The 26,524-nt window shown below is 32.4% G+C and overlaps 1 protein-coding gene across 9 annotated transcripts in view; it reads left to right on the top strand.

The window, feature by feature from the left end:
* Rbp6 (RNA-binding protein 6) overlaps positions 1–21,489 on the top strand; it is a 620,420-nt gene extending 598,931 nt beyond the window's left edge. For 6 of the 9 annotated variants that reach the window (XM_083081660.1, XM_083081657.1, XM_083081661.1 and 3 more), the window contains 5 exons: positions 8,914–9,018; positions 10,043–10,108; positions 13,825–14,102; positions 15,283–15,347; positions 15,798–21,489. In XM_083081660.1, coding sequence (XP_082937786.1) covers positions 8,914–9,018; positions 10,043–10,108; positions 13,825–14,102; positions 15,283–15,324 — 491 coding nt within the window. In that variant the 3' untranslated portion in view covers positions 15,325–15,347; positions 15,798–21,489. The remainder of the gene's footprint in view (positions 1–8,913; positions 9,019–10,042; positions 10,109–13,824; positions 14,103–15,282; positions 15,348–15,797) is intronic. The other 3 variants (XM_083081664.1, XM_083081659.1, XM_083081663.1) reach the window with 2 other exon arrangements.
* The last annotated feature ends 5,035 nt before the right edge of the window (positions 21,490–26,524 follow it).

Genomic DNA, 26,524 nt, shown 5'->3' with positions numbered 1-26,524 from the left:
TCCGTGAGCCCCAGCGGGGGTTGCACCGGTAAGCTTCAACCCCAAAGTGCCAGGTTGTTCCACCAAGTTCTCGTGTTCTCGCTCGTGTTGACGGTAACCGTAATCCGTAGTACGTAGTACATACCCAGATTCCATATCCACATTCACACATTATACAAATATTACATATACTCAATTTACAACAAACACCAATTAAGATTATCATATGTAAATCAAAATTTTTTTTTTAAATTATATGAAATCGGTGACGAATTTAAAGCTATATTTTGTCTTTTGCTAATTTTGGTTTCCTATATTTTAAAAATAGTTATTTGTGAGAAAAAATTTGATGTCTTTTAATTGAAAAGCTTGACATTTTAAATTAACACTAAAAATATTATGAACAGTATCTTTTTCTGAATATATATTTAATATTTTAGTTGTTTCTTCAATTTATATAATTGTTATAATATTTAAATTTTTTTCATTATAATATTAAAACGAAAAATTTAAATTCTTTTCATATTAAAATTACTATGAGTTTATTATTTATCGATGATAAAATAATAATTTGTGAAATGGAAACTATTATAACTTTCTCTTTATGTGCATAATAATCAAGATCAATTATTTACATTAAATACGAATTGATATTTTATTACACTACACTTTCTCATTTTCTTACACATCTTACATTACTTGATTTTAATTGACATATAAGACATCTGTCACTCTGTTACTATCTAGTTACTTTAGGTATCCATTAGTTCAAGTATTGTCATCGATAGTATTTATTATTGGATTGAATTTTTGTATACAGATATATACACACATGTATATTTTATACGTATATATATTCTTATGGAATGCTTAGGAAACAGAGAACCGTATGTTAGCTGTGCATCCGTTGTTCATTGTATCGCCTACGCGATCTGTATTCGTCTCGTCCGCCTTTTCTATGACGTGCAATTTTAAAAATCACTCAATTCACGTAAGAAAAATGCACTCGCTCGTATTTGCGACGGAAATAGAATGTGCATTAAAATACCCGCGTTGTTCCACTTTTTATATTAGTGTAACTTGAATGTAAAAATCAACAGTTTTAATAAGTTTTCTCTTTTTTTTATTTAAATATTTATATTAACGTTAAAGAACTTTGTTGATCCTATAATTAATATAAAATTTACGGCACTTAACAATTTCCTAATTTCATTATTCTAGACCTATTCTATCATATTAAAATAAATTTGCGTATAGATTGAGCATAAATTGTGTAAAATGATATATATTGTTTTTTTTTAAATCAGCATTATACTTTCACTGAATTGGAAATCAGATAATCGATGCTTTCAACGAACAGGCGATTAAAATAAATTAATATGATTGTTCGATTAATCGTTATAAAAAATAACCGCGTTATTTCACTGTAATAATCTGGGCTATTTTATTACATTGCAATTTAATTACGGGAATAATTAGCTCTTCAATCGGATAATTCGATTGACGAAGAGTAGATATCGAAGAAGCGATATAAGTTGCAGCCTTGTACGATTTCGCTGCAGCAGTAAAAGTTTGTATTACTTTCTTAGCTCTATCTCGAGTTGATTTGTTCCCTGCACATTTGTTACACCGTATCTACGTTTTCGAATCTGCTTTAAAGCCCTTTCTAATTGCTATTTAACACGCTACGAAGTTGATCTTTATAACCTAATTCGCTTCTTCGATAATTCTACTGCCCGAAATAATTCTGGTAATTGAACATGGGGAGATGTTTAATTATGATTTTCAAATTTCTTTTTCTCAGATCGCTTTTCGGTTACAAACCGTAAGATTATTACCGTACGATAAATAATTCGCTAATAATACACTTATATACGGATTTTTGATAAAATTTGATAGTATTCATCCGCGTGAGTCATCCATACGCATATCATAAATATGTATCGAAGCTATTTTCTGAAATATGTGTCAAGTTATTCAACGGAATATTGATAGAGTTATTCGATAGAATAATACCATACCGTTTGGCATACACATTTCCCGGGGCATCCTGCATATATAATCTATCGTATAAACAAGCAGCGGATTGCAATTCTGTGTTCTAAAAATGGAATCGGTGCACATATTGCTCAATCCATTAGAGGCTAGAGACGCCTGGATGTTCATACGGTAAATACGAAAAGTTCGATATGTTTTACAGCACATTATGAAATTCTCGTATTTACTGTATGAAAATATGGATATATAGATAACTTCTCTCTGATCAGTTAGGAATCTATATCTATACATATATATATATAAATAAATCTCGTATTTTACTTCATAGTATTTAGAATAGTCTACAAGTAATCGTAATGAGAACCATATTTGGTTCCTAATGTGTGTATATATATACACACATTTAAATCCCGTATCTCGTACTGGTGTTGGATGACTGCCTAGCTCATAGTACATAGTTATATCCAAAATTTCTATCGTTTTATACTATCCGTATGAGTATTCGAGTCTAACATTAGTTTTCACTAGAACTTAGTCTGATGTCTATAGGTTTGTTTTAAAAAAAGAAACCCGTGTTAAACGAGAAATTTATGTGTACATTACGTCGCATGACAAGAGAATTGTTAGATCCTTTCCCGATCTGTTCCACGGAAAGGATTCTCGTTAAAATCGAGGCGAAGTCACGGCCAGTCACAAAACGCCGGAAAATCTCAATTTACAGAGCTTGTTTTAGAGCTATCGATACCCGATACTTGGCTCGTATTCTCATCGTGTTTAGCGCTAAATGAGGTCATCAGATTTTCATCTCTCGCTGAGACATTAAAGGTGATTATATTAAACGAATAAGATTAGATCTCTCGCTATAGTTAATGCAAAAGAGAGAATGTGAACTTCTATGCTAATTAAGAAAGTACATGGATATTGATCCTTTTTTGAGTATTTTTCTACTTATGAATATTTATCACTCTTTAAATATCTTTGATTATTATTTTGTGCGTCAGTCAGAGCGACGCTTGCATGTATTCAGACTTGATTGTATGTAGTTCTAGTGAAAACTGAAATCAGTTTCGTGAAAGTATTTCTGCGAGGATCCATAGCCCATCGAAAGTGTTAAAAAGCACACTGAAGGAAATTATTTAAAATAAAAAAAATATTTTTTTTTCGAATTTCTTATTATATATATATATATATATATATATATATATATATATATATATTTATTATTTTTACATCTTCTATCATTATTTTTTCTAATATTGCGATACGCGTGAAATTGCATTACGTTGCGCGGCTATGGATCAATTTTTTCGTGAGACAAAACGAATTCGAGTTGAGTATCGCAAAAAAATGGAGGGAAGGCGATTTCGGGACAGAATCATTGCCGAGATCGATGACGAAGACTTCGTTGAAGATGCAGTTATCTAGGGGCGAGTAATCTACCATCTATACCTACACCTATTATCTTATAGAAAATATCGTCGTATAAAGTGTTTTTAATTATATTATATATTGTTCATAGTAAAAGAACCGTCTAGTTTAACCACAACGGGTCGATTATTCATTTCGTGAATTATAAAACATTATTAAAATGAAATATTTATTTACCAAAACGGTGGCGAAATGTTGTTGAATGAAGAGAATAGTGTTCGCGATTGAAATTAGTATATCTAAATCTTCCCGCGGTGGTACAAGGATGTAGATAATCTAGATAAATCGAATTAAATGATTATATATAGTCTCTGATTAGAAACAGCCTAGTAGTATAACATAAGTCGTTGTCGACTAATCTTTGTAATTAACATTGATAGTAAATAACTTAGATAACGCTAAGATTGCCCACATAATTTTGATGCAAATTTTCGCAGATTTTATCGAAAATGAATTTCTATGTCACACGATATATGCAAATATTTTAATATGATAGAGTATTATTAAGCGCGAAAAAGCATTATTTTTTTACTCTATATTTATTCACTTATCGTAGAAAAATGTAGTTGGCAACCTTGGCTGATGTTTAGGCTATAGTTACAGACCCGAGTTATAAAATAGTGTATTTCGAGCGACACCGTATCGAGTATCTTCGTGTATGACAAAAATTTTTTGAGTGTTGTTTGAGTTTATTGAAGAAATTATATTTATAGATAAAGTAGTTTTTTTTCGAAGAAATTGTTAGAAACGGTAAGGCGATGTTTCGCCTACAGTTTCTATTTAGAATTCATAGAACAGTAGATAGAAAATTAGATATGTAGATAGAATGAGAGTGATTATCTTCTTTGTGTGTCGTGTGTTCGTCTGTCAATTTTATTATCTCTTCCGGTATTTCCTTGTACAATTGTACAAGTTCCCGCTACGTATTTGCGGCTAGTATCCGAATTAGAAGCGGTCATAAAATTTACCGCTCCAACATCGTTATTTCTTGTCGTTTATTTGACCGCTAGCTATTAAAACGCTAATTAGAGTTAGCAGAGTGATACACTAATGAATACGTAGTTTAGAAACTTTGATCTGTCACAATGATATTTATATATGTTTATACATCTGGTTACAATATAAATTATGATTATTGCCGGCATATAGCCATTAAAGTGTGTGTAGTTTAGGACATGCTAATGATTCTGCCGCGCTCCGAAAATATTTATTATAATTTATTTTATTTACAACTTCATTATTTAACAACTCCATCGTTGCCGAGCATGGATGCGCGAATTAACGACTCACTATGACAATCATCTTTAACTGTACGATGCTTATTAATAACATGACTCGTTTAATGTGTTGCTTCGTCAAAAGTATCTATGCACTACGCTCTTTAATTATAGGAAAATAACAATTTCTCGTCATAAAAGTGATCAGGATCTATTCGCTTCAACATATGCTTATGATGCAAATCGACATTATTACGCATACGAAAATCATTTATAAGATTCTTCTTACACAGCAGCATTCTCTTCTATAGTTTCGTTTTTGATATTGAATCGGGATATGAACCAGAACATGAATAAAATGTTTTTAGGGATTTTGACATTCCAAAAATTCTCGTAATTTACTAAAGGACACTAATATTTTGCAATATATATCCTTGCATTCCACTTATCCTATCATTATATCACAAATCTGCATTATAAAATAATAAATAATAAAATAATAAATACTTAAATACATTTATTTATAAATACTATTTTATATACATACACACACACATACACACCATTTACTTGTAATAAAGAATTCTAGAATAGAATACATATTTATAGAGATGAATTGAATAGAATTAATTAATTATGGTATTTTTCAGGCCTCTCTTTTCTTGAAATTAAATTTTCTTAAATTAAAATCTTTAAAGTGATGGCATAATAAAAAGTAGATATTTTTCATATTTTACAATGAGTAGATTTGATAAAAATCAAAAGAAAAAGAAAACTTCTAATAATAAAGCTCTTATAACATTAGAGCTATTTACGAAACGATCAATATCGTTTCCTCAAGAATACGTCAAATATATGGATATATTAAATATATGGAGTGTAAAGAAAATATCTTCTAAAGATAGCAAGAATTTGCTAACAATTTTTGCTTTTGCAGAATTTCACGTGGAATTTATTGTTAAAGTCATCCACATTATAAAGAAAAAGAGAGAGAGATCCAGATTTTGACTTCGACCTAGAACCAATTTTAGGATAGAATTATCGCGTGATAGACGTATTGGCATGTCCTTTATGTGTCGGATAGTTCTTCTTGGTAACCTTTGATTCATCCTTGGCTCTCCGTTTAACCAATTCTAAGTTGCGCGAATAATCCTATGCGAGAATTGGGGACTCAAAACTCACATTCGGAGTCCCCTGGGTAGATTTCGCGGTTCGAAACCCTTATCTAAAGTCTCGATCTCGTTTACGTCAGCTGGAGATACACTCGAAATAGATGAACTCTTGGCCTAGATCCCTACGCGTCGGTCGTTTCGATGAACGGCCAAACCCGGGCAATAAGGATTTTCACGGACAGACTTAGTATGTGTATACATATATATAAAACAGTTTCTTGTTATAAGACTGGCACTTTGCTTAAAGTCTATTTACAAAATAAAATTTCATATGTTTACAATTTAAAAATTGTCATTTCTAATATATTCAATTATTTATTAATACATAATATTTTGACATTAAAGTGAATCCCCTTTAATACTTTTCTAATTTATATTGTAATATTACACATAGTATTCTTATATCTTTTTTTTAGTTAATACATTATATCTATAATTCAGAAAACGCGATTTCGGAAGCACCCTGTATATACATGCCTAGCCCAGTTGTACATATGGGAATATCTGTGTGCTTGTATGTATGTGTATCGCTATTTTTGGCCGGATCGAGATACGACCCCAAGAGCTATCGGTGCAGCCGTCGGTTGTCGCGAAATCCGGAAGCCGCACCCGTTTCGACGGCTGGACGTGGACGTCCCCTTTCTTTTTATGAAACTTCCGATAAACGCCCGCTGGCAAGGATTTCCGTTTCATTCGTCAACCTGTCTAATCCAAGGCCGTGTGCGACACACTCTTTTTCTTCCTCTTATATGAAAAAGTACTATTATTATATTTTTTCTTTTCCCTCATATATTATCCGTTTTTAATCAAAAAATACGAATCATGGTATGTACGTATGTGTGTAATTATGAAAGAAAGTATTTTAATATACTCAGAAAATAGTTATTAAGTTAAAATTGTGTATCTTTGAAAATAGATTTAAATTACGTAAATAATTTTTGTTATTCTCCAATTCAATATCAAGTTGAAATCCAATACATCTATGGAATTCTCCCATCATCATCTCATCTGTTCTTCTATTACTATCTAATAAAAGCGTCCATATCTAGCTTTTCTATTTGTGCAATTTCCACTAGACACATGATTCATTCATATAATACAATGTAAATCGTTAAGTTAGGGCGGACAGATCTATAGAGTGCTTCCCCTTTAACTATAGCAGTTCGGAACTTCCGGTCAGAACACGTCGATATAGACAAGCCACACCATTAAGCGCCGTGATACCCCATACAAATCACGTCGATCCACGATTTATGGTCCATTCACCCTCTCTCGCAATCGCGTTATCAGTGCCGGTTGCTCGGCCAAAACGAGGCTTCTCCATGAAAACACGTTGTTGCAATAGTATAGAAGCGACAGTATAGACATAACGTTCCCTCATATTAACAGTACATCAAAAACGCGTTTTGATCTTCAACAATATATATATTTCCATTCTCATTATTCACATATATTGCAAATACAATTCACACAGCCGCTTAATGTATAATATAATATAATTCATATATTAAGATTATTCCCTTGTTCTAAATTTTTTGAGTTGCTTCGAATAAAGATAAAATTTTTTTTCTTTTTCTCTATATAATTAGAAACTTAATTAGAAATATCAAACTTTTATTGATTATAATGATTGTAATATTAAGAGAGGAAAATTGCATTATTTGCTCTTTACTTTTTACAAATTTCTATTTATTTGCATCTTATGATTATATTATAGATATCGAGTGTTTATAATATAAAAATTATAAAATAGTTATAATATAAAAATTATTTTGAAATTCATAAAGTATATGTATATATTTTTTTCAAAATAAAAGTTAGAGAGGAGAGATTAGCGCTTTTTTTTCTCTATTTGTTTTTGATTCGACATGTTTTTAGATACTTGGATATTTTAAATTGCTTCGAAATAACAATATGCACACAATTAAAATTGTTGTATATAATTTACATAGTTTAATGAGATTAAAATACCTACCCAAAAAGTATATATGACCAAATTTTTGAATATTTAAAAGAAAAATTTAATTTAAATAAAAAATGTTTACGGTAAATAGTGTCTGGAAATACATTCGTAAAATTTTTCAAAAATTACCACTATATTAAATATTTATTTCTTAATGTGGGAATATTGTGATTATACATTTTATGCTTTGCACTTCTTACAAATATTGTTTACAATTGTGAATGTTCTTATTTTAGATTTATAATATTTGTGATTCATGTAAAATTCGCGCGCGATTTCTGAAATATCTTATATCTCGCTACTAGTAAAGAAAAAAACGCTTTATTACGCTGAGAAATTAATCTTTAACATTTCATGCCATGATCGCTCATAGATATGAAAATATATAAGCTTTTATTCCCCGCTTTTATATATATTACTAGTCATTTCCATTGTACCTTATTTGCATTCCAGTTTCTCCACAATCTCTCTTCCCACGTATAACATACTATGAGGTATATAATATCTACCAAATTGAGAGATTATTTTCATTCATATGTTAATATTAGACACTTTATTTAATCCTTTAGTATAATTTTCCTTTTTAATTTCTCTCAAAATGTTTATGTAATGCGTGACGATTATATTCATTATAATCTAGTTAAGCTATTAACAATAAAAAAGAGCAGTATTTAATCCGCAGGCAACAATTTGTCACAAATAAGATAATCGCATTAGAAAGTAAATAAAGTTAATTTTTCTAATAAATATTATTTAAAATACATATGAATATGCAGAACAAACTAATAAATAAAATTGTTAATAAAATAAAAAATGAAAGTAAAATGTAATAGTTTAGAATAAAAATGATATGACGTTAGAAAATAGAAAATAATATATAAAACGTAAAAAACAATTTATGTATGGCATTAAGTTTGAAATGTTAAATATTATATACGTCACGATATATCATTTACTTACACAAGACTACGTGCATTGGGATAAAACTACGAAGTATCTGCACATATCTTGGAGTATATTAATTCACGCAGTACGTTAACATAAATCCACGTTTCCTTTTTTCCCCGGTAACAATTCGCATTACAGATCATACTCCCAGTCCCCGTTTTTGTTTCTCATCATTCTCAGCCTTCTTGTTGTTCTTTATTAATGTCAGGAGTGCCGGCGGTGTACTACCACGGAACAGGAAGTGAGAATGCAAGCCGCGCGTATACGGAGGCGCCGATGCAACACGTCCAACGCAATGCACTCCGGAAGAAATGTATGAAGTCGACATTCACTTTGCTCGAAACACACACCGAAATACCTTTTTCTTCGTCTGTCTATCTCTCACACGCACACGCACACACATGCTCGCGTACTTTTTGTCGTCATCATTAATCTTTCTCTTTCTCTCTCTCTCTCCCTCCCTTTTCTTCTTTTTCTTTCTCTATCTAAAACAGAAATATCTTTGCGAGCTTTCAAAATATAATCATTCTTCGAGAATTCTTCTCAAATCGTCCCGCCTCGTTTATCGCGTTTCGTACGTTTCTGCCTTCGTCTGTTGCATACGGAAAATGCATATTAATACCAAAGTATACTTCGAGGCATCGAGTGCTACTCCAGGGAATCCCGTTTCGTAGTTTCGACGGCGATCGATACCCGTAGGTTCCATTATTGCCACAGCCAGTTGATGCATCCGAATCGAAACCGTAGTCGTGGCAGTAAACGCCAACGCGGTTTCGAGCATCCTCGCTCGATGGAGAAAGCTGATACCGTCGATACGAGCGAAAGCTTTCTAAGTGCCTAGAGGAAACACCTGTCACACTTTTCGGCGACGTATGGCGCTTCCGTTATTTTCGATGTGTTTCCTTTCAACGTGTTTCACCACGCGCGAACTCATCCATCGAATGTAATTTTCCGCGATAGAAGAACTATCGTATATACGAGCGTTTAAGAGCTATTTTTCACACTTTAGTGTGTCAAAGACGAGAGGCAGAAGGCACGCATACTCGAGGACCGTCGAACATCCTCGGACGAAACTCGAGAAAACAAGAGAGACGATTGACAAAGCAACACATTCGGGAAAATCTTACTGTTCTGCGTCTATTTTCCTTTCAGTCATCCATCTGGCGCGCCATCAAACTTCTTTGTTCTTTCGTTCCATTTCTTTATTTTTCATTTTTTTTAAATATATTAGTTTCCAGATTATATTGTCGAGTGTGACAATCGACGGAAATGAATAGCGAAAGCACATTCGCGCATTGCAAGAGTGGCGCAGTTGTGACTGAAGTTTTATGTTTCAGTGGATCTAACCAATGGACAGCTCACCCCAAACAACAACACGCCCTTACTTACACAAGCACTTTCTGGTACGTCTTAAAAATCTTTCTTCTCCTTGGCTGCACTTTTTCTACTCGCTTAGTCGCGCTGCGATCGATTCACCCGGAAATGCAAACAATTTCAGCTATGACAGCTTTTTCGTTAACTGGTCACGCGAGATCGCGAGTAATAAAGATCGTGCGCTATTCATTTGGAATTAGTATTTGCTTGAACGAAATACTACGATGAAATGTTGAAAGTAGTATTACGTTCGAATTAGCTTCTGCCATCTCATTTTAATGTCGTTTAGTATTTGGGATTGGTATTTTTGCAAATTGGATTCTGCTTGTGTAGGCTGGACAATTTTGTGAAAGATTGTTCTTTTAATGTTTCCAATTTTATTATTTAATGGATCGCTTAGTAGTTAGTTTCATGAATCAATCTCCATTTACTGAAACATGATGACAGTCCAACAATAAGATTTTAGTCAGTTAATATCCATCATTTCAGGAGACAATTCCAATTCGTATGCGAGCAACAGAAAGCATGACTGATTTACTTATAAGCATGATTACTCTGCATGATTGTTTTACGTGAAATTATTTTTGCAATTGTACTTAATTAAAGAAAAAGCAAATCTTAATTAATCCACAAAAATTCCGTGGCGCGTAATCAATGATACTCGTTGTACTCGCAATGTTATCTATGAACAAAGTAAATGAGACAATATTTTGTTTAATTCTGCGATAGAGTCGTACATAATTTTCCAATTTAGGTAATTTTTTTCGTTTCAAAACACCTATATTTCGCGATAAAGTAATATTCCTTCGCGAAGAAACCATCCGATCTTAACTAAGATACTCTTTTACCAAGTTACTTTGCATCTCTTCATTTTCGCGCGGACGCTTCCTGTCGAAGACGTCGAGAGACACGAGAAAACGGAAGGAATGGATGCGGTGAGAGAGGCAAAGGACGCCGAGCGTCTCCCCGAGAGAAGTGTCGCACATGCGAGGGCGCCGAGATGCCGGCAGCGAAATACGCCTTCGTACTTTTCTTTTTTTTCCTCATTTTCCCCATCTCTAGAATCTGTCCCCGATCTGCCCGCCGTCGCGTCGTCGTGCCGTCCGCAATCTCCTCTCAAATAAATCAAACTTTTGAATCGCGCTCGTCCCTCCCCCGCGTCCTCCCACGCGCGCCGCCCTCCCTGTGCCAAGGCACCGGCACAAAACTTTGTAACCGGCCGCCATTGTCAAGAGTTTAAAAGCTGAATGGGTTTTTAGATTGTACGCCGGGGTGCTTTCGGTTTCCCGTAGCCCCGTCGCCATCGGACCCTCTCTTCCTCCCCCGACGTCGAGAGAGTTTCAAATTCTTCGCGTACCGCCCGCTTACGATCCCATCCCCACGCTCTACTTCTTCCTCTTTTCTTCTTCTTCCTCCTCCTCCTCCTTGTTCTGGTCGTCTTTTATCTCCTCTCTGCTTTCGTGGCCGCCGTTAATCCAAAAGTACGTACCGTATGACATTTACACGGGCTTTCGTGCGAACGCGATATACGGAATCGTTCAAGTCAGATGCATTAATCTCCGCCGCTTCTTATTGGCTATCTGTCAGAGTTTTTACGAGTGTTAAAGTTCCGGAATGCGAACGACGCGCAGAGATAATGTCCCGTGTGCTGCAATGCAGCTTTGAGCGTAACACAAAGTAGTTTCGCTGTGATTTTACTCTTTGTTACTTTTATTCGCGAAATATATGAAACGGGACACAGTTGCATTGGCAGGATTTAAAGAGAGATGTTTGACAGTAGCTTTTATACCATGCATTAGTCTTTAATTCATATTATTGTGTATTACGTGTATATTAAATGTCACGTGTTAACAGTAGTATTGCAGTAAATGTTCGTCAGACTAACACATGTATTTCCTTTAACATTATTTACTGAAGCAACGTAATATATAAGCGTTTGCCAGAACGGAAGGAAAGCATGATAAAAGATTCAAAGTATTAAAAAATTTAAATTTGTTAGAAAGCATTACTTGATGTTTATGTATTTAAAGATAAAGTCTAGATCGAGTTTAAAATTATTTTTAGCAATTGTTGTTCTCCTGTTAATAACTGAATTTGATGCAAGAGAAAAGATAGGATTGTTTTACGCAATTCTTCACAACAAATGGAAAACTGATTATCAAATTTCTTGTCCTATAATCAGCACGAAGAGCAAAATAACTTATTAATTAAATTTTTAATCTTTGTTTTCTCAGTAAATTTATTCAACATCAATATCATAAGAAAGAAAAAAAACAATGTTCTTTCTGGAAATATTGGCACAAAACTCTTGATTTTGGATTTATCTTCTCTTACATCGGATTCCATGATTGTCCGCATCACCCATAATTTCCCCTGCTTTCCTCGTTTATATTCTCACGCGGGATTTTTTACTTCGAAAGTCGAGTGCGAAATTGGGTAAGTTTACTTTTTGTCGCTTGGCTTTCTTAATCGTGTCAATCTTTGTTCCGCTTTAATCTCTTAACAGCACGAAGAAAAATTAGCGGATTTCGTGAGATCTATGTGTATGGACCAAACGCTAGAACAGTAACCGTAGTCGAAAGTCTGTTGTGTATCTCGTAAACTTTTCAAATCGATCGCCATCACTGCCTCGTGCGATTGCGTTGCTTGTCCCAGCGACGTGTCATACATACATACATATACATATATATATATATATAATATATGTGCGCTTTTTTTATTATCTCTATGGTCGTATGTAAAGGCTGTCTTGCAATGCGCTTCATGAGTGTCCTTTTTTTTTATTCGTTCCTTTTTTTTTACTTCAATGAAATGCATTGCGAGAAAATTCGTTAAATGGACTCTATCCTTTTCCTTGTATTCGATGTGTGTGTATCGTGATGTAATCGCAATTTCCGCGATCATTAAACATAACGCGAGAAATATATACAGTTTTCGAAGCAAAGTGTAGACCAGAAATATTCGTCGTTCGCTTATGCACGAATGTGCGTGAGTTCGTTACAACAGTCACATTGTGTATAGTATATGAGTTAAAGAATCTTATCTCTAATGAGATTTAGCTAAAGCATACTGTTATACAACTGCAATGAGTTTGATATGAGTAAGCGGAAAGAAGCAAAAAAGCTAAAAACTAGGGGAACGCCAACGGAACAACGTGCCTCAAGGTACTTGCATGGAAGATTCCTAAAAGGGATAAGGCATGCAAAACGCTCATATCGCTCTCACGGGTAGAAGAGAATGAATTAATCAAAATATTCACCTTCAGTAATTGTCATTTAGATTATTTAATTGTCATAAAATATCATTACACTACAATTACAAAAATTACAACTGAAAATTAAACGCGACTCAATGTCACTTATATAAAAAAGTTTCTTAAATCTTTTTGAATCCTCAATTTTCAATCATCCTCTATACTAATCGAATTATAGTGGAAAAATATATGCAATTATTACTCGATCAGCTTCTTCATTTATCATCAGACATTCACTTACATTGATGTAAAATAACGTCATTATCATTAGTTGAATCGATTGTAATAGCTATATTATCAAAATGTTGTCACAGTAATTGAGGATTTCACTAAATTATTCTTTGGAAGCTTCATTTTCGAAAGCAAATGTACGAGTACGTGCACACTCCGCGAAAGACAAGGTCGAGCCTCGGTGAGGCTCGTCCTCGTCACGACGACAACGTCCGTTTCGATCGGGTTGAGAGGGTGAACATTGACGCGGGTTCGTTGCAGTGATGAACAACTACCAGGCGGCCGCAGCGCAGGCCGGATTCCCGCCGGCGTCGCCGCACGCGGCCGGCGGACACGGTGGGCCGCAGGGACGGTCTTTCCCGGCGGCCAATTCGCCGGGCCCGATTGACATGTACAGCTCGAGCGCCGCCGCCGCAGCAGCAGCCGCAGCCGCGGATTCCGCAGTCGCAAGCTACGTCCAGGCCGCAGCTAGCCCGCAGCCCCCCACGACCGCGTTCCCCGCGATCGCCGTATCCCGTGCCCCGCTCAACTACAGTCCCGTAAGTCCACTTAATGCTCCCCCTTTGTTCACCGAATCGGGCCCTTCCCGAGAATAATGGAACGAAAGGATGAAGAGCGCGGTCGTCAACGTATTTGACGCTTCGTATCTTTCATATCTGACCGGTATCGCGCGAAAATTTTTTATTCCATTTAAAAAAAAACAAACCGATTGTCTTCCGTCTCGCGAATGTAATTTTGTGCTACTGAATAAGATCAGTTGATATGGAGATATACAAGAAAAGCCGGATAAAATAGTCGGTTTAGACTAAAAAAACAATTATAAACGAAAATCTAATTTAAGGAAAGATTTACACGGTGTTTTATGATGAATACGGAAGAATCTGCTAAAGTATTTTCGCTGAATCTCCAATTTTTCTTTAATAAATTTTTTTATATGACTGATAAAACAAATTATCCAATTAAAATCGGTGATATTCAAAAATATTCGCATTTTTATGTTTAAAAATCCATATCGCATGCAAGAATTTGAGTAATGCATTTTACAAAATGCTGACAAAGTATTGCGAAATGAAAGAATTGTTTAACTATCGACTAAGCTCTTTATCGTTTCGTTCCATACTGCATTTTCACCAGTTTTATGCATTTCATGGATCTGATAAGCAAATATGAATATACAATACCCTCTTGCGAAAAGTAAATTATGTTTGATGCGTTCGGTTCATCTCTCTCAATTTTATAAAAAAATATTGCAAAAAAATATTGCTTTTATGTACATATATTATTACGCTTTATATATCCTATATATTTTGATTCTACATTTTATAAATGGTCTCTGATCTGTATAGGTCTCTAATCAGGTATAGTATGATTTAATATAATTATTATCTTGATTCGAAAATATACCTAATATTTCACATTTATAAGTTTTTCTAATCTATTTTTCTCTCTGAAATTTTAATATTATCTGAAACTTTCCGCGAAACATCCTTCGCATATATTTCGTCACTTATTATCTTTATATTATGTGCAATACTTTCGAGTAAAAAAAAATGTTTGAAAGCACAAAAAGAGACTACAACCTCAAAGGCCAAGTACCGCAATTGCACGCTGCAATTTTAGATATGCAGGCAAATGTAAGGGTTTATCTTGCGCTCGCCCTTGTAATAATTATTATTTTTATGGAAAGGTTGATGAGACCGATATCTTGCACTGTTTCAGGGTCCTCTAATACCAGCGGCGTTCACTAATGGCTACCATTGAGCCTTGTTAAGACCTAATAACAGGTATGTGTGTCGGCAACAATATTTCGACCGAATAAAATATAGAGTTTACGTTGAAGTAAAATTCTTAGATTAGCCAAGTTCAATATATGAAATTAGATTGACCAAGTTCAATATATGAAATAGTCAATTTCATAATTTTTGATGTAGCATTTCTACGAAGATTTATGAGAAATGACTTTCTACGTGACGGCAATAAAATATTAATAACAACAATAATAAAACATTTTATTTTTTTTAATAATTAAAAAAAGATACGAATAATCTCACTTTTACGTATTCAAATTAACTATACAATTTTACCCAATATATTTTGTAAAAAGAATTTTGCATTTACATACACACATCTTTATTTTTTTATTAACTGTATGAATGAATTCCAAATCAATTAAAATGACCATGTTTGCCAGATAAACATCTAACATGTTGAACTCATAATATCTTTTCCACCAGAATGGACGAGATGGCAGAACGCAGCACGGTCGCCTGATGTAATAAGCAACATGGACGACTTGAGGCAGCTAAACATAGTAGATGATCTCTGGACGAAAAAGAAAACACACACATCTACTGCAAATGATGATCGATGGTTGCAATACATTCATATATGCATAATATTGAACAGAAGGGGATGTTTAAAGAATAGAATTTAATCAATGCAACTTCAAAGTCCAGATTGTATAAACAATCATCGGACAAAATATTACGCGAATATATATAACAACGCATTAAAAAAGAATTTAGAGCATTAGTTCAGTTATATAATTTAGTTGAGTTGGATGCAATTGTAGAGAGAGGGGAGAAAATTATTAAAGTATTACTGAAGGAAGAGAAGAAAAACTGAAGCAACGGGGAAAACGTCCAGAGAAGATTATAGAAAAAAGATAAGAAAAGCGACAGGAAGATCGACCGTCGGACGGAAACAGAAAGAAGAAACAACGCGCGCTGCAATATAAGGTAACTATGGCCGAAACTGCGTATGACGCCAGCCCGTTCTCCGACACGTTAATAAAAGAAATAATAATATAATGTATATATATTATAACATATAATATAATATATATATGTTATATAGAATAAATTAAATTAATATTATTAATTGCTAAATATTTAAACATTTAAGTCTAGAATATATAAATAGTATATATATATAAAGATATAAATATATATATATATACATATATATATAAATATATAAATAATTGATAATTATTAGACGATAACCTTTAATATTTAAGGCAAATAAAGAGACGGAAGAGATATATATATATATACCAACTCTCACGAATATATATTATAACTATTAATTATATATTACATGATATTATTATGGCGATTGCAATTATTAACGAGCGCCCTGCGCACTGCGCGTGTCCGCGTAAATACATTATAATAAATAGACACATGCGCGTTCACACCTGGGAAAGACTTTGTTTCTGGGCTTTCAAGTTTTAATCGTATGCGCGGGAAAGGTTGAGGAATTTAATAGCGGCCGAGAAAGAACGATGACGCGGGAAAGAGAGAAAAGGAGAAGAGGGATAAAGGCTGACGAAAAAGTAAAGTGGATAAATCAAGAGATCTTTTTTGCTGCCCATTCTCTACGTCTGCACGTGCAGACATTCAAGCTCCTTCTTCTCTCCCAACGTGCCTTTTCGCTGGTTAAATGGCGGAACGGTGCTTCTCTCCTATCCTGTCGCAGTTTTACTTTCCCGGGTGCGCAACGAAATAACAGAAGGATATAGCGGCAGGTGAATGAGGGAGTTACATACGTAGGCGTGTTATATATTTGACGTCACGCTGTTAGCATTATTTGCGGATAGAAGGAGAGATATGCGAGAAAACTGCGTTAAATTTATCGGGCCGTCGAGGTAAGTCCGAAACAATGAGAAACGCAATATCGGAATACTTCCAGAAGGAAGAAACTAGATGATATCGTTAGAATTACAGAGTAGCATTTTAGTCATATTGCGTCGTTTATGTCGCAGAAAGAATAAACGTGTTTAACGTACGAATATGATTTATTGTAGATTTATGATTATAAACTTTATAGAAAAAATACGATGGATTACGGCAATAAAAGATATTTTGCGGTAATCGAAAGAGCCTGCAAGAGCCGTCATTCATAATTCCTTTATTATTATATTGGTTGTAACTAACTTATGTCATATAATGCGATATCGTTTAATGCGATAGCGATGTCCTTGCTTTCAAAAAGAAAAAAAAAAAAAGAAAAGAAAAAGGAAAACATAGCAAAATACAAGGATGAAAATAAGGACGACTAAAATACGGCTTTATGCTACTCTGTAATTCTAATTGACATCGAATGTTCGCTTCAAAGTTCCGCTCGGAGTTTCCGCTTCCGGAGGCGCCGGACGATGACTGTTATGAATCTAATCGGCCACTGTATAGCTTTAAAACCGATTACGTGCAGTAACCCCCGTTATATATACACATATATTACGCGTACGCGAATTACCGTATAATTAATTTAAAATAATGCTGTATATGCATGACCCTATAGACGAGCCAACGCGATAAAATAAGAAGAAAATACGAGAGTTTTTTCAGCGGCAAATAACCGCAACACACTTTACACAAACACACACGTACACGCGCACACACGAGAATTACGAAACACATCCCCGGCGTCTAATCGTCTAAGGCTGAGTTACACCGACAGACTGGATTAACTAATTCTGGTTAGCTTATGAGTCTAGCAATTTGTCTTTTATTAGATTATAATCCTTCTTACATATAACACAAGACAGGCAGAGAAAGTTTAATTAACCAGCGTCGGTGTCAACCAATGTAGGTGCAAACTTAAAATTCACACAGAGGGAGATCAAACGATCGGAAAAAGATCGAGCTGAAAAAGAAGGCTAGCAAATGTATACATAGAAATATCGCGTAATCTTCGTCGATGTACAGAGCATCGATCGACGATACATCTTAAATACTAACTTAACAGGAGAATGAAGAGGTATTAAGAAAGAAAAAAAGAAACAGAAAACCTAAAATTATGCGAGAGAAAGACCGAGAGCGAAAGGAATAGGGAGAAAGATGATAAGAGCGTGCGTGAGAGTGCGAAAAAAGTTACACTTTAGAATTAAAACGCGCGATCGTTAATTAGCGTCGCGATTAGATCTAGGGACTAAACGGGCTAGCGAGGAAAGACATAAACGTGAGAGTGAATATTATATTATAATCTATATATCGCAAAATATGGCTGGACATCGGATGTTGCGTTCATTCGCGCTTCCAGTAATGCAATTGTTAAAAGAGGCCAAAATCCTTAACGAAAATAAGGAGTGGGCCTCTTTTGAAATCCGAATCTCAATTGGACTATGCTATACAATGCAGAAACAAGGACATTTTTAAATGTCGAGTTCTGAGGTCCTTTTCTCGCGTTCTCAGTGAACGTTATTTGATCACTCCTTGTTTTCAGAGGGCATCACTCTTCTAAGTTGTATAATGCGGTCCAATTGACGAGTGAATGAGCGAAGATTGGAGAGATTCCAATGGATTATTCGTGATTGGTTTAGATTTAAATTTCTCGTGATCTTATGATATTGCGCGGAAAGATGAGAGGAATTTTTCAATTAACGTAAGAATAAAATTGATTTTTCAAGGAATGAATTTCTCATTACCAAAGTATAATCCATATGTAATATTATTTCTTTGAATAATCGAGCAGTTTAATTTTGTAAAAATTTAATGTATAACTATAATTATCATTTGTAAATTAAGTTGCATCAACAATCGTATTCAATTAACTTTCACATTATTGTTTGATATTTTTTCCTAGATTAAAATCTTAACTATAATATAAAAGAAATGCAAATATATAAATATTGCAATAAGTTTATATTAATCTTGATTTGTACCAACTGATTTAGAACAATCACTTAGATTTTTATTACACATGCATTTGTTGCCATGTATCACAGCATTGCTTCTAAAAGTGGATGATAGTAAATCATCATTTATGAAGTCGTATTATAAAGTCTCTCGATTTTTAGAAAATCACACGAAGACAATTGTTGGTGTGGTAAAATAATAGTGCATTTAAAATTATAATATATAAAGGTGTGGAAAATCTTGCCAGAACAAGAACATTGACAGAAGAATTTGTGAAAGATTCCTCTCTTCTTTCTGATGACAAGGGTTACATTGTCCTTAATAAGTTATGCGCGTATAATATATATGACTGGGACATTCGCGTTTTGTTGATATCGCTAAATAAATAGTTCCTTATTGCACATTATCATTACTATAACTGAATTCGCGCAAGAAAATTGAGTCATCAAAATCGATTAATTATAATTATATAAATGATGAATAAACGCGCGATTATTATGTGCGTGCTGTTATTATTATTATTGCATTAAACACAACAGGGTAAACAAAAAAAAGAAAAAAGAGAAATAACTTTAAATTAGATACGTGCGTCACGTGGAATGGCAGCCACTTTGTTTTTTTTCGATGAATGTGCACGCAGAAGAAAGAGAGGAAAAAAAGAAAACAGATATAATATGCGTGCGAAACGAGTCAATTCTTAACGAACGTTAGCAATACTTTTTCATGACCACAAAGAGACGTACAGTGACAGAATAGCGGAGACTAGGGCATATTGACAAGAGAAGTCACAGTATTCCTAAGTTCCTAAATTATGTGCGCGATGTATAAACTCGGAGGAATAATGCATCGAGACGGAAAGAGAAATGGAGAGGACGAACTATCGCATGTGTCACCCACGTTTTGTATACCGCCCATTCTCTTGTGAACAAAACAAAAATAAATTGTCTCATTATGACCCAGAGATTGATAAAGCGTGAAAGAGAGAAGCGTGATATCTTCAAACAGATATTCAAAATAAACATATTGTAAGATATAAAAAAGTGATTAAGCTTATCCAGACGATTGCCTTTTTTAATCAAAAGTATAAGTAAATTTTTTTGTTTTGGAATTATTAGTTAATAAAAATCAATATTACGTATATGACGAAAAGTTAACATATATTTTAAACACATTGAAAGATGAACCAAATATCAAAATAGATTCGAAACATTTTTTTTCATTTACAAAAATAGGAGATTAAAATGTTGATTGCTGGAAAAAATTATTTAGCTAAATATAAATGTGATTAAATATAAAGTAGAGATAATTTGTGACTACAATATGCTCTGACTTGAAAATCGATTAAAATGAAAGCATGCGTTAATGAAACTTGAATATAATACGCTTGTTATACATAATAAACGAAAGAATAATGTGTTCACAATATCCTCTTTATCAAAAATTAAATCGGCTTTTTAATAGCTTAATAAATTGAAATTAAATTAATATATAAATAAATTATCAAAAAATATATTATGTTAAATTTATTAACAATTGTTAAATAATTTTATTTATTAATATATATTTTGATTCCTCTTGTATCTATTTTATTATCAATACTTATTAATATTTATTAATCAATTACTACATATTTTTAAATCATATTTATATAATTAATATTAAAAATTACATACATACATATATATATATATATATATATATATATATATATATATATATAAATTTTATGTAATTGATTTATACATTTATATCAGATATCTTTTTTACTATATATATATTTCATTGAAGTTTTTTGCAAGCTCGCAGTCACAAAATATCCCCGCTTTAAAATTATAAAGATGCGTGTTCGCGCGTTCTTGTTCTCTCGTTCTCTACGTTTTATTTAGTAATTCTTTTCTTTCGCTACGCAATAATGTTAAATATATATCACTGCATAAAATCCGAAGCTGAAGTTTTCGCAGTGTATTTTGTATTCATCATGCATTTCAATTTATATTTTATTTTTTTTGTTTCATTTTTTTTTTTAATTTGATTAGCGGAGATGAATCGTAAGAATATGATGCAACCATATTGGCCGAAATGACATACTTTACGTGACAGTAACAAATAAAAATATATAATTACACGGGTGAGCTTTGTAAAAAAAAACGTAAAGATTAAAATACAAGTACATTCACATACACATACATATAAACAAGGACATAACACCAGCTCAACAGAATGTAGAGCGTAAACGCGAAATTCGTCGTATATAGGCTTAAGAAAAGACGCGCGAGATAGCAGTGAAGAGAGAAGATAAAAAAAAAATTTTAAATAGAAAAAAGAAAAAGTAACAAAAACAGAAATAGAGAAAAAGGTCGCAATTAAACATACAAGTAATTTTCCGTAATTAGGAAGAGAAAGCCGAGAGAATTCCGGAATTGTTTTTGTCCATCTATTCTCAATGGACAGCAGATTTAATGTTCAGAACGAATTTTGAACAAAAGAGTTTACTGCATCTTATTCTCTTTAAAGATAAATTACTGATTGTGAGTTTTATTCCTGATTGCTCAAAATACTTATGGAAAAAATTGTAAAAATTCTATGTTTTTTTCAGTTTTACATAATAACGCTTTTCTCTGCAAAAATATCGAATAATTCAGAAATGTGATTTAAACTACAATGAATAGAGATCAAACAATAAATTATCAATTCGATGATCTAGTTCAAAAAGTTAATATAATACAACTTAATTTTTCAATATTTTACTTGAATTCTCTCAAGCCATTTAGAAAAACCCAATTATAAGATTGTCTCTGATAAAAGAGAATGTCAAACTGAATATTTTAGCGAAATCTAATTTTATATTTAATATTATCGCACATTCTCCTAATTACTACATATATACATACATATTTTCCAAAGCGTGTGTGTATATATACATTTATTGTGTATTATTTTATAAAATTTAAAGAAAAGAAATAGAGTTAATATATAAATCATTCTTGTTTAATTTATTATTATGTAATATTATCATAAATTATAAGAGATATTTATTTCAGATAAAAACTCAGAAAGATAAATATAAATAGATTTTATTTGCATCTATATATTAAAAAGTTGGTAACTTTATGTTATGTTACTTTATTTTAATGCTCTAGTGATATAATGACTAGAAAAATTTTTCATAGTTTACACATTTTATTCAAATATATATAGTATATGTGAATCATATATATATAAATTATAATTCAAGTATATATAAATTATGCATAATTATTAATATATATATATATATATATATATATATATATATATATATATATATATATAATTACTATAAATATATATATTTATTTATTTTATTAATATAAATTTAAAAAAAAAAAATATATATATATATATATATGTATGTATAATTTATATTCTTTTAAATTAAAAGTTTATGAAATTATTTTTTGAAATGTTAATTTTGTGAACAGGATTATCGAATTATTTACTACTGCCAATCAAATTTAAGATGATATATTCTCACAAAAAAATGTAGCATTAACAATTTCAGAGAAGAAACATGCATTTTCTGATTGAATATTTTATCTAATAACTGTTTAATGAAAATGGAGTACTACGAAGAAAATTAAATACTTATTAAATATTATATTTTGTATATATGAAATCTCTTCTTCCACACGATGTATATCGCCATTTGTGAAAAGGCAATCATTTATTACGAAGTATGGCAGTATATATCTACGTTTAGATCTCTCCATATAATACCACTATTAAAATCTATCGATTTATCAAATTCTTCATAGTATTCTAGTTTCTTTGAACAATAGTTAATTTTAATTTCTCTTTATTTCACATCTTTCTCGCTTTACATCTCGTTTACTTCTTTGAATCATAATTCAAATAATATTTTATAAGATTAATATATCAAAATTCAAAAAGGAGCACTCACCAAAAAAATAAAAGCTCTGAAATAATCGGAGTTCTTCCGGCAACCTTTCCTGAAAAGAAGAGAAGAAAAAAAATATATATATATATATATATGTATATATGTATATGTATGTGTGTATATGTACATGTATATGTATATATACACACATATATATACATATAAACATACACATACACACATATATATATGTATATGAATGTATACATATTCGAAAAATCTACGATCAATTATTAATTAGCAAAAGACGCGATCGTAATAATATACAAATAAGTTGGTAAATGAGTAAGAGTGAAAGAAAACGAGAGAAAGAGAGAGAGAGAAAGTGAACGAATGAAGAAGAATATGGGAAAGGTATATAAGAGAAATAAAAGCAGATAATAGAAGAAGAAAAAAAGTAAAGAAAGATAGAGAAAGGGAGAAGAAAAGACAGAGAAAGAGAAATGAGTCTGTAAGAAACAAGAACAAGCAAAATATATGTGAGTATATATATAGTCCATGCGTTTATATTTATATATAAATATGAAAAATATAATAATATTAAAATATATTACATATATATATCTATATCTAAAACATATACAAAAATATAAATATATAAATATGAATATAAATATATATATATACATATATATATATAAATATACATATTGAATGAATAAGGAAAGCAAAATATATATATATTATAATTATATATATATATATATATATATATATATATATATATATATATATATATATATATACATATATACATATATATGAAAGGCGAAAAAAGATAGGATTATGGAGATGGACAGATATATTGAAACATTGTGTTTTATGCATTTGTATATATAGTTATTGATGTTTTAAAACTAATATACTATTGTACTGAGACTTTTGGATCACCACCGATTGCGATATAATTAATTGGGGGGCAACGGGGTGACTAAAGAGGAGGGTTATGCGCGAGGCGCGGCTAGAGTAGGCTAAACCCTGTGAGCCTATTCGCGATCTTCAAGAGCTTTTTTTACAAGACCTATTTAGATGAAAAAAGAGTTAATTATGTGGATATGAGAAGTAGATGAGATGAAATAAGACGACATCGATCGCTCGTCGTATTCAGCCGCCCCTCGTGCGACTGCACATGATATATATATATACATATATACGTATAAATAATAAGATAATAATTACAATGACCGACATATATATATACATAATGAGGAGAAAAAGTGGAGAGAAAAGGAGGGGCAAAATTATGCGAAGCAGATATTGATTAATTTGTTAAGTAATTCATTACTACGTAAATGAGCGGTAAATCGAGAAATTTTGGAGCACATGACCGAAGATTGAACGAGAGACGCTAACATCTCACACACACATACACATTCATTCGCAGACACATACAGACACAAATGCACAAACACGTATGTACATAATCGCAATGATCCCGAGTTTGCGTCGCAACATAAATTCTCATTGCGAATCAGTAAGAATTATTTAACGTCCGGGTACAAACGAGAAGAGGAAAAAGAAGGAAATGTATTATATATAAACAAATATACATATGATGATATCAGAGTATTATCAAGGAACTTGAATAAATTTAATCATGAAATATTGTAAGAGGCATGTATAACATAAGAAAATATTCTATAGATGAAATCAAAGCACTATTAACTTAACAATTATGATCAATTATCGTTTCCTTCGTGGTATTCGGATATCAGCAAATGAATGAATGCAATTAAAAAAAGATTAATACTAAATTTTGGCTTTACAATGGTCCTTTGATCAAGTTAAGCGATTTCTTTTTCCCCCCTCGTTTCTCGCATTGAGAATCACATTATTTAAGGCGCTGCCAAGTGAAAAGAATGAAGAAACAAGCGAGTATCGTTGAAGCACACCTTACTTCATATGGAAAAAAGCAATATCGAGTAATAATTTAAACGAAGCGCAGTAGCAGGTCGCACGCGCGAATCCTTCGTGATTAATTGTTGTTATTGCCTACATGGCGGATGAAGTATTACAGCGCACTATACGCGAGCGCGTATACAATCCATTATGAAGTTTACGCGAAACTTTTTCGCGTTTCTGCCTAATTGCGCGGCAATAATTGCCCACGCAACGGGTTCACCGTTGAACTATGCAAAATGCTACACTCGTTCAAGCTCAAACATTCAAAGTCACACGCAGCTTTCCATAATAGGCAGATATAATATTTAAACATGATCTTCTTCGCACACACAATCGCAATTTCACGCCATCGTCAACATTTAAGATCATTCCGATCTAATAGAACTCTTTCTCGTTGGAGATCTTTACACAACACAATTTCATAAAAAAACTGCGATCAGGATATATTGTAATAATTATACACGCATTTGCTACACGATAAATAAATACGATACATTCGCTGACATGCGCGTGCGTTCACCAGGAACATATTCACACAAACGTAGCACACATTGAGAAATCAGATTGCACTTTTTCTCACAGAATTGTCGATATCGATTCTTCGATCACTTTTCACGCACTCTCTAATTCCTCCTCTAAGATAGGTTTTTTTAAAACAGATGGTTTAGCGTGTCTTTGCTGCGGGACACGAAATTACGCGCTTGATTTTGGTTTCCTCGAAAGTTTCGCTTGTCAAGATAGTTTATAAAAAAAGTGCGATCACGTGAATTCCTATAGTTTTTCCGACAATGTGAATAGCTCCGAAAATATCAAAAAAATACAATAGAACTCGTAGATAGGTAGCAATTATGAAATAAATATTTCATGCAGTAGCACTAACAGTGGTTCCCGAAATGACGTGCTTCGCTTTCAGAGAGACATGTATATTCGATCCAAAAAAGATTGTGAATTATTTATTTAAGAATCTTCTACGTTTATGTGTGAATAACTCAAAGTATAAACTATAAATCTCTTTGTAAAAATAAAAAAAATCATTTTCAAAATATTAAATAAGAATACATTAATTGGTGATTTAGATGGATTGAGAATAATTTTTAATATTATGTATTTATTATATATAGACAATTAAAATATATATTGCCACTTTAGAAAAGTTACAAGTTAATTATTACAAATTGAATATCATCAAAGATTGATATAAAGTCATGTAAAGTCACTTCTAATTCACGCGCGCGCGCGATAAAAAGTTTTATTATCAAAAATCATACTATAAGCATGATAGATAGAACGAAAGACTTCTATGTTTTTTTTAAGTCAAATTTAATATAATTTCTAATGAATAAAACTCTTGAATAAATCACCGTAAGCGTAAATTCACTTCTCATTTACAGAACATACATGCAAATTAATAACTTTGCCGAATCTCTGTCGGCAGTTATCTTAAAAACACTTCGGACAGAAAAAAAGAAGCACAATCGGTTGA

The sequence above is a fragment of the Camponotus vicinus genome, unplaced genomic scaffold (genome assembly GCF_025532165.1).
Source record: "Camponotus vicinus isolate PSW18456_S1 unplaced genomic scaffold, iyCamVici1.0 SCAF_11, whole genome shotgun sequence".
NCBI classification, from domain to species: domain Eukaryota; kingdom Metazoa; phylum Arthropoda; class Insecta; order Hymenoptera; family Formicidae; genus Camponotus; species Camponotus vicinus.
Note: the sequence above shows the minus strand (reverse complement) of the source record. Positions and strands in the feature narration are given on the sequence as shown.